The following is a 10,378-nucleotide window of genomic DNA, read 5'->3' as shown; positions in this document are numbered from 1 at the left end:
TTGAACGCGACGTTAAACCCCATTTCACCTCACCTCATTATTATGCCATGGATAATTGTGTGGCATATATAACTAAATGTGAGAGATTCAGAGGCTATACTACGCCTATGCCTGTCTTCCTATAAAATAAAAAAGCCAAGTGTACTGTATCCACCATACCGATTACTGCTTCTCCATGCATGACCGGTTACCTCATTAAAAATGCGCACTATCGGCGTCCTTACTCAGAGCCAGCGAACCCGCACTTCGGACTAATCGACTCACTGTTACTGTCGAGGTCTATGCCCGGTTTGTTGACTATGTTTCGGAGGCCTAGGAGACTTGTATACGTCTTTTTTCTCTTATTTGTATTGGCGTGGATGCTCTTTAAATCTGGTAAGTGCGCATTTTGTTCTAGCTTTCAATCTGAGGTTCAATGCACCGCGATTCTCTTTGAAGAGTTGAACTCAGTTCCATGCAAGCCTCACTGTCGGTAAACCGACACACAGTTATATGCATGAAATGCTGGGCAAAGTGGCTTAAACTCATTTCACTACCATTCGTGACCAACTCGTCCCATTCCGGTACAAGCCGAATGTAGACTCCTGCCCCTCTCGAATGTTTCCATATTGGCTTATGAACACGAGAACTACTTTAAACAAGAACGACAATTCTTATTCTACACGCGTCTTATGGTAAACTAAATGTAGGTGTTACAACAACGTTCGCTTATTCCTGTTGTAAAAGTATTGAACTTCTCTGATATTGATATATGCTTTTGTACAAAAGTATGTTTGACGAGCCAACTCATTCTTTCGCAATTGTTTATTCATTTGCAAATTATTCATTTAAAATAAGAAATTGAAAATAGATGAAGAAAAGTATGCAAAGGCCAGACTGAGACACATTGAATATATTGGCTATCTCTAGCTGAGCGCTACCGGTTTGAAGCATACCAATATCCCTTAGGGGTTCATCAAGCTGTTGATGACGCATTCCCAATCTGGTCACAAATACTGCATAAAAGCGTGAGTAGAGAGCTGAGGTTTTCCTGCGGATAATAAAAGGCAACAATATTAATGGCTCAGAGCGAGTTGACGACCTTTTAGTAAAGTGTCAAAATCAAGAATGACCCCTAACTACGTGCACAGAGGGTATGCGTGGTCCAGGTGCCATGTTTCGGGTGTTTCGGGGCGTTACGTATTGGTTTCGAAACCATTCTATTTTGGGAGTCAGTAAGCTGATCTTTCACTGACGATCTTTATATCTATATCTATTTCCTTTTCCCTACTTTCTTAAGGAGTATATGTGTTCCAATTAACACACACTGCTATCATGTATCAGGTTTTTGGACAAAATGTTCAAATAAATTACGAAGTCTTCACGTAACTAAAAACAGTAAAACTGGAGCATAAAGGCATGCATTCTGACCGACCCATTAAAGAATCGCCAGTATAGACTGAGATAAATAATTTATATTTAGACTTGTCTTCAGGAATTATCTTCCAAAGGATCTTTGGGACTTTCAAATTGACACACATCTCGTCGATAACAGAAGCAGCCATCCGTGGTAGATTTCTCTGAACGCTATCTGTTTGGTTTGAAATTACATAGATTCAGTGATCCCTTTACGTTCGATTTGTTTGTGACCCTATTACATTCTGCTCTATAAAGCAGACATATTGATTATCATGAATATTAAATTGAAGGTTCTGTCTGTACATACGGTTAAACACCATAAAATCAATCGCGCTCTCTGTGGCTCGGTGAGCGGTAGTCGATATTAGACGGCCATTCCAATAAAGATTCACACATTTAAATCAAACTAAGATCATGTGAGGAGATTCCACTCAGAAAATTAAATTTAAACTTTTTTCCACCCCTTACACAACAACCTTCATGAATCGAAAGGGCAATTACACTCTCTCGTCAATAGGGTATTGCTTCCAAGAAAGTGTTTCGGAAATTTATTTTTGATAATTTATATTCGCAAATGCCTTTTGAATAACTGACAAAACATTCGAATTTAGCTGAGAGGTTTAACTTGAGCTTTAGGTGTATCGGTGATAGCGTTCAGTAATAGTCAAAGAGGCAATTCCCTTCCACCGATTTACTCACCTGAACTAGAACTATACTAAGTCCAAATATACTTGGATTGTTATTCTTATGCTATGGAAAGGGCATTATCGCTTTTATTAATGTCATTTATATACATAGGAGAAATGATTGATGAACTTGGCATATTTGAATGTGTCTTATAATTTCACATTCGGCTCAAAGGACCATGAAGATTTAGGTGAGGGGTTTAACGTCGCGTTCAGGGTTATTGCACTTTTGACTTTTACATCCCACTTTTGACTTCACTTGGTATGATGTGGCCGGGGATTGAATCATCGACCTTCAGCTCTTCAGGATAACGCTCTCTCCACTGCACCACGGAATCCGTCTCCGGGCAGACGCTCTATCCACTGCGCCACGGAGTCGGTCTCCGGGCAGACGCTCTATCCACTGCACCACGGAGTCGGTCTCCTGGCAGACGCTCTATCCACTGCACCACGGAGTCGGTCTCAGGGAAGAGGCTCTTCAGAATGCGCGTTTGATTATAAACACTGTTGTCAAAGAATCCCCCTTATATAAAGTTTTATGAGAGAGAATTTATGGATTCCAACTTCTTTATTATGAGGAACACCATAACTTCTCTACTCATGTGTATCACTTCTAAATACCATTGAAATACCTGAACCGTGTTATGTTTTAAAATACGCATGAAATATAATACGCAAAGAGCCACCTTGTCGACGGATCTGGTATTTAGTGGGGTTTGTGTAGTGTAGAAAAACGTGTTATAGTAAATGATTAGTTTTCCTCCATCTTAAATCCTTATTTGTTCCGTCTTGTCAAACATTGTCATTTGTCGAAATAATTATCAAAAGCCATGTTAACAATATGTCCTCTTTCCTCTGTGTTATTTGCAGATACATGCAACAGAACTGCAAACACAGTTACCAAATCTGGACGCCAATCTAATGGGATTTTTGAAGTGAAGGCAAGAAGAAACTGGGAAAAGATCAATCTCAGACACAAACTGCAAACAACACGAACTAAAAACGAAATAAAACCCGAGACCAAGAAATCCCAATATTGGCATTTTGTTCTTGATGATGGGGAAAAACGCCATCGGAAATTCGGTCCAACTATACCAGTAATATATGCCATCACACCAACATATTCGCGTTTGGAACAGAAGGCTGAACTCACAAGGCTGTCACAAACATTTCTTCACCTGTCACATTTTCATTGGATACTTGTAGAAGATTCCGAAAACAAGACTAGCCTGGTGATCAACTTGTTACGATCAAGCGGTCTATCGTATACACATTTGCATGCTCTAACACCACCGAATGTAAAGTTGAAACCCACAGATGCCCCTTATTCAAAACCTAGAGGGGTATCGCAAAGAAATGCCGGGTTGTCATGGATACGGGATAATTTGGATCCCGAGACCCAGTCTGGAGTTGTATATTTTGCTGATGATGATAATACGTATGATTTACAGGTGTTTGATGAGGTGAGTTCCACATCTGTACGTCTAGTTAAATACAAATCTCAAGACGCAGGGTATAAATGAATTAACATTTGATTTACAACAACAATTTTAAAAAAAAGAATTATATAGTTGTAGCCCTACCGGCCCCCATATACTAGTATTTACAGACAACTTGTGAAAATAAATATGCCCACAGTTCTACGCCTGTCTTTCCAAAAGCAGGGTAGGTGGGTTTACAAGGTAGACACTATTTTAAGGATAACAACTTCATTAATACTGTAAAAATCGATGTTTCGGTATAGATCCTTAAACCGTTGTCAAGCAAGGCTTGCTTGACAACGTCTTGCTTGACTATCAACTCTGAAAGGGTTTTGTCACTTTTGTGGCTGAACCATGGCAATGACCCTCCTTCTCAACACTCGTGCAGACTTTACAGTTGGAAAACTGTGCCTCTGGATATTGAGAAAAAAGTTCAATGTTGATGGCAAATCCGGCCATGTCAATGGCAAGGGCGATGCAGTTCTTATATAATAATAATATATAAACAAAGTAGAAAGAAATAGAAAGAGCATGGTCGATTGTAGCTCCTCAAGAGTTGTGTAATGTAGAGAACAAAAGGCAAGATGGGCTGGACCAATCTTCTGCCTCTCAGAAATTTCTTTCCCCTCAGGGACGGGAAACCAAGTATTTTATAAAGATCTCGTGAACTGATCAGATACCATCTATTTTCTGACATGGCGGTATGACAATCCCTCTGGTCACACTGTCTTGTGGAGAATTTTGAGACACTGAATCTTTACGCTAAGATCTAAATATGTACGTTGGGCGTAGAGACCTGAAGACTCAGACACTGCTACTTTATTGCAGATGCGGGTGACGCAAAAGGTTGCAGTGTGGCCTGTGGGGTTTACAGGACATTTGAAATATGGAGGCCCAGTCGTGACACATGGAAAGGTAACAGCAACTCCATATACATATGTAGTCAGGGTTTGTTTTCAGATTGTGCCGAAATGTCGTACGTGACTTATTCATCACGCCATTGCCACAATGACGTCCTGATGTTGCTTGCTCCACTACCTTGATTCTTGCTTCACTTCCTTGTTTCCATCTTTAATTCCTTGTTTCCGCCTTTACTTCCTTCTTTCTGCTTTTCCTTCCTTCCTTCTGCCTTTACTTCCTTCTTTCTGCTTTTCCTTCCTTCTTTCTGCCTTTACTACATTGTTTCCACCCTTACTACATTGTTCTACCTTGGCTACATTGTTTCTACCTTAACTACATGTTTCTACCTTTACTTTGTTGTTTCCACCCTTACTTCATTGTTCTACCTTTGCTACATTGTTTCTACCTTTACTACATTGTTTCTACCTTTGCTACATTGTTTCCTACCTTACTTCATTGTTCTATCTTTACTACATTGTTTCCACCCTTACTACATTGTTCTCCCTTTACTACATTGTTTCTACCTTTGCTACATTGTTTCTACCTTTACTACATTGTTTCTGTCCTACTATGTTGTTTCTATCTTTATTTCATTGTTTCTGCCTTTATATCATTGTTTCTCCATTTACTACCCTGTTTCCGTCTCTACAACAGTGATTCTGTGTTTCCTTTATTCATTCTTCTTGTCCTACACATTTCTACCTTTTCTACCTACCTTTATTACGTTGATTCCACAATATTATCGTGTTTTTCTACCTTTTTCGGCCTTTACGACTAGTGATCCTACCAACACTATGGTCTACCTCAAACACCTGGATTATACATTATTTTATGGTTTATCTAAGCTTTTCTTACTAAGTCGTGATGTTTATGCATGTGCACTTGACATAATTCCCGACCACATGTAGGCCACGAAACTAGATCTCAGTTTAACATGTGATGTGTTGTGGAAGCCTATAAGTCCCCGTGCCTGATTACCTGATCCATTTAGTCGCCTCTCGCCATAACCGTAGGTTGATGGACACCTATATATCTATCCAGAATACCTACAGGATTATGATGAGGAAAAAGGAACGTCCAGTCTAGTGTAAGCTTAACACCTAATGACATAAGATCCCCTTCACTAAAGTGTTTCTACCGTTATTATATTTTCTATCTTCTTGGGGGGCTGTCGGGTAGCCTAGTGGTTTAAGCGTTCGCTCGTCACGCCGAAGACCCGGATTCGATTCCCGACATGGGTACAATGTGTGAAGCCCATCTCTGGTGACCCCCGTCGTGATATTGCTGGAATATTGCTAAAAGCGGCGTAAAACCATACTAACTCACTCACTCACTCAACCTTCTCGGCACTTTTACTACTTTGTTTCTACCTTTATCTATCTTGGTTTGGCCGTTGCTACTTTGATTCTACCTTTACTACATTGATTTCACATTCATTTTTTTCCTAACCTAGGCATTGCGTATATGCTTGTGGACTTGACCTAATACCCTACTACAGTAAACTACGGATATAACGAACTCAAAGGCACTACTAATTTTAGTTCGTTATAACCGTAGTTCGTAACAAGTACATATACAGCACGACTACAGCAAGAAGTCGGGACCAAAAAGTAAGTTCGTTATATCCGTCAGTTCGTTATAAGCCTGTTCGTTATAACCGTAGTTTACTGTATTTATATGGCACGGAACTGAGCTTTAACATGGAACTCAAGCTCATGGGTGTTAAGTCACCGTGCCTCATCACCTAATTCATTAAGTCGCATGTTACGACAAGCATAGGTTGACAGTGACCTACATTCCTACCCAGAATAAATTAAGTATCGGACCGAGGAAAACTAAACGTCCGGGCAGATGTAAGCAGCTGTTGTAACAAATAGTGACATGAGAACTCCAAGTATGTTCTTCAACCTTGTGGCTGAATCACGGCTATGACCCTCCTTCTCAACACTCGTGCGGACGCGACATGTTTATATATATATATATTATCGATATACTTTCACAGGTGACTGGCTGGCTGACGGGACTAGAACTGCATCGCCCTTTTGCCATTGACATGGCCGGATTTGCCATCAACATTAAACTTTTTTTTCAATATCCAGAGGCACAGTTTTCCAACTATAAAGTCAGATCAGGGTTTCAGGAATCCCATATATTGCAGCGACTTCATATATCACTGAACGACCTTGAACCTCTTGCTGACAATTGTACGAAGGTGAGTGTGGAGCCTAGTATGGTCTCGTCAGCCTGGTTCCCTGGGTATGCTGCGCTGGCGCTACACTGTAGTGTACCTGTAGCAGGCTGTGATCTCGTCGGCAAATGTCCGCGTGGAACTCAACTGTCGAGCTACAGATAACCATATGAACATCCAACCTTGAGTAAACCGTACACCGTCCACAACATGGACTTTGACGTTATATATTTCATGTTTTTAAATTTATCGACTATAGTTAGTATGATATTGGATTGAAATACAAGTTGGGTAACACAATAACAAACAACTGTATGGACGCAAACGTCTGCCTGTACACTGTTTCAACGTTTCTTCGCATATATATTACATAGTGACGTACCGCTTCGGTGGTCTAGTGGTAGAGCGTTCGCACGGAAAGTGGAAGGTCCGGGGTTCGATCTCCGGCCGCGTCATACCAAAAGACGTTAAAAGATGGTACTTGTTGTTACCCCGTCTGGCCCTCGGCATTAAGGGGCTAAAACAAGGATTGGTTGGCTCGGAGTCAGTATACTGTGTCTGAGTGGGGTAATCATGTTAAACTGCGGCATGGTATCTCAGTGAGCTAGCACTGTAAATCGGCATCAGTCCGGACTAGTACAAGCAGCTACACACACATACACGTGCATGCACGTCGCTATATAAGTGCAATAATCTTGGACGTGACTTCAAACTCCATTTCACCTCACCTCACATAGTGCCATAGTTGAATATGGTACTAGTATCTAGTGTCTGTACCGACACGTCGTAACAGTGTAAACCTATAACCTTCAACCAGTGACCTGATGTTCCACACCTTGTGTGTCACGTCCGTGGTTTCAGCAGGTTGTTTGTCTTTGTGATGCCCTGTACGTATGATGGCTAGACTATACGATTTAGATGAGAGGAGAGTTTTCCTTGGTTTGGGCTTTTGCATTATCGTTAAATGTGCATAGTGTTCGTATCCCACGTGGTTTAGCGATCCCCTCAAATGACGTATGGATACTTAACCTACTGTATGAACTTTCCGTATTTCTATACCAAGCTCCTTGAGAAACGGATTTTATAAGTTGATGTTTGTAGGCGTGGATGGGTGCTTGCGTGAATGAAGGTGAGCGTGGGTGGGTGTTTGTTTCAGGGAGAGGAGGTGGGTGTTCGGGTGATTGGGTGTTTGTTTCAGGGAGGGGAGGGGTGTGTTCGCGTCAAGGAATGAAGGTGAGCGTGAGTGGTGTTTATTTCAGGGAGGGGTGGGTGGGTGTTCGCTTGAGGGAGTGGAGGTGGGCGTGAGTGGTGTTTGTTTCTGGGAGAGGAGGTGGGTGTTCGCGTGAGTGTGTGTTTGTTTCAGGGAGGGGAGGGGGGTGTTCGAGTGAGTGGGTGTTTGTTTCAGGGAGGGGAGGTGGGTGTTCGCGTGAGTTAATGAAGGTGATCGTGAGTGGGTGTTTGTTTCAGGGAGAGGAGGTGGGTGTTCGCGTGAGTGGTGTTTATTTCAGGGAGGGGAGGTGGGTGTTCGAGTGAGTGAATGAAGGTGAGCATGAGTGGTGTTTGTTTCTGGGAGAGGAGGTGGGTGTTCGCGTGAGTGTGTGTTTGTTTCAGGGAGGGGAGGGGGGTGTTCGAGTGAGTGGGTGTTTGTTTCAGGGAGGGGAGGTGGGTGTTCGCGTGAGTTAATGAAGGTGATCGTGAGTGGGTGTTTGTTTCAGGGAGAGGAGGTGGGTGTTCGCGTGAGTGGTGTTTTTTGTTTCAGGGAGGGGAGGTGGGTGTTCGCGTGAGTGGGTGTTTGTTTCAGGGAGAGGAGGTGGGTGTTCGCGTCAAGGAATGAAGGTGAGCATGAGTGGGAGTTTGTTTCAGGGAAAGGAGGTAGGTGTTCGCGTCAAAGAATGAAGGTGAGCATGAGTGCATATTTGTTTCAGGGAGGGGAGGGGAGTGTTCGCGTGAGTGGGTGTTTGTTTCAGGGAAAGGAGGTGGGTGTTCGCGTCAAGGAATGAAAGGTGAGCATGAGTGCGTGTTTGTTTCAGGGAGGGGAGGTGGGTGTTCGCGTGAGGGAGTGGAGGTGGGCGTGGGTGTTTGTTTGCGTGAGGGAGTGGAGGTGGGCGTGGGTGTTTGTTTGCGTGAGAGAGTGGAGGTGGGCGTGGGTGTTTGTTTGCGTGAGGGAGTGGAGGTGGGCGTGGGTGTTTGTTTGCGTGAGAGAGTGGAGGTGGGCGTGGGTGTTTGTTTGCGTGAGGGAGTGGAGGTGGGCGTGGGTGTTTGTTTGCGTGAGAGAGTGGAGGTGGGCGTGGGTGTTTGTTTGCGTGAGAGAGTGGAGGTGGGCGTGGGTGTTTGTTTGCGTGAGAGAGTGGAGGTGGGCGTGGGTGTTTGTTTGCGTGAGGGAGTGGAGGTGGGCGTGGGTGTTTGTTTGCGTGAGAGAGTGGAGGTGGGCGTGGGTGTTTGTTTGCGTGAGAGAGTGGAGGTGGGCGTGGGTGTTTGTTTGCGTGAGGGAGTGGAGGTGGGCGTGGGTGTTTGTTTGCGTGAGAGAGTGGAGGTGGGCGTGGGTGTTTGTTTGCGTGAGAGAGTGGAGGTGGGCGTGGGTGTTTGTTTGCGTGAGAGAGTGGAGGTGGGCGTGGGTGTTTGTTTGCGTGAGGGAGTGGAGGTGGGCGTGGGTGTTTGTTTGCGTGAGAGAGTGGAGGTGGGCGTGGGTGTTTGTTTGCGTGAGAGAGTGGAGGTGGGCGTGGGTGTTTGTTTGCGTGAGGGAGTGGAGGTGGGCGTGGGTGTTTGTTCGCGTGAGAGAGTGGAGGTGGGCGTGGGTGTTTGTTCGCGTGAGAGAGTGGAGGTGGGCGTGGGTGTTTGTTTGCGTGAGAGAGCGGAGGTGGGCGTGGGTGTTTGTTTGCGTGAGAGAGTGGAGGTGGGCGTGGGTGTTTGTTCGCGTGAGAGAGTGGAGGTGGGCGTGGGTGTTTGTTTGCGTGAGAGAGTGGAGGTGGGCGTGGGTGTTTGTTTGCGTGAGAGAGTGGAGGTGGGCGTGGGTGTTTGTTTGCGTGAGAGAGTGGAGGTGGGCGTGGGTGTTTGTTTGCGTGAGGGAGTGGAGGTGGGCGTGGGTGTTTGTTTGCGTGAGAGAGTGGAGGTGGGCGTGGGTGTTTGTTTGCGTGAGAGAGTGGAGGTGGGCGTGGGTGTTTGTTTGCGTGAGAGAGTGGAGGTGGGCGTGGGTGTTTGTTTGCGTGAGGGAGTGGAGGTGGGCGTGGGTGTTTGTTTGCGTGAGGGAGTGGAGGTGGGCGTGGGTGTTTGTTCGCGTGAGAGAGTGGAGGTGGGCGTGGGTGTTTGTTTGCGTGAGGGAGTGGAGGTGGGCCTGGGTGGGTGTTCGCGTGAGTGAATGAAGGTGAGCGTGAGTGGGTGTTTGTTTCAGGGATTGGAGTGTTCGCGTGAGGCGGTGGGGGGGTGATTATTGATGGGTGTTTGCGGATGGGTGGATGTTGGCGTGAAGAAGTTAATGTGGGCGTGGGTGGGTGATTGCACGAGGGTTGGCGAGGGCTTAGATGGGTGTTCGCGTGAGGGGGTGGACGTGGGCTTGTGGGGGTTAAAACGTTGATTAGCGTGCGTGTCTCTCTGTTATTACAACTGCATGGGGTCTCTCATTTCAGGTACTTGTATGGCATACTAGAACCGAAAAACCTCGAACTGACGCTGAAGCAAGAAATAGACAAAAGTTGCTCAAAGGGCCCTACTTTTCTATGGTGGTTTAA

The 10,378-nt window shown here is 44.8% G+C and overlaps 1 protein-coding gene across 1 annotated transcript; it reads left to right on the top strand.

The window, feature by feature from the left end:
• The first annotated feature begins 281 nt into the window (after nt 1-281).
• On the top strand, nt 282-10,378 carry LOC139444018 (galactosylgalactosylxylosylprotein 3-beta-glucuronosyltransferase 1-like). Its single transcript, XM_071224920.1, has 5 exons — nt 282-375; nt 2,955-3,547; nt 4,394-4,480; nt 6,468-6,677; nt 10,277-10,378. The coding sequence occupies exons 1-5, from the start codon at nt 282-284 to the stop codon at nt 10,376-10,378; spliced, it is 1,086 nt and encodes a 361-aa protein (XP_071081021.1).

Source organism: Haliotis cracherodii, unplaced genomic scaffold (assembly GCF_022045235.1).
Source record: "Haliotis cracherodii isolate W230 unplaced genomic scaffold, xgHalCrac1.p SCAF_5, whole genome shotgun sequence".
NCBI lineage: Eukaryota > Metazoa > Mollusca > Gastropoda > Lepetellida > Haliotidae > Haliotis > Haliotis cracherodii.
The sequence above is the reverse complement of the archived record's forward strand: the minus strand, read 5'-3'. Positions and strand labels throughout refer to the sequence as shown.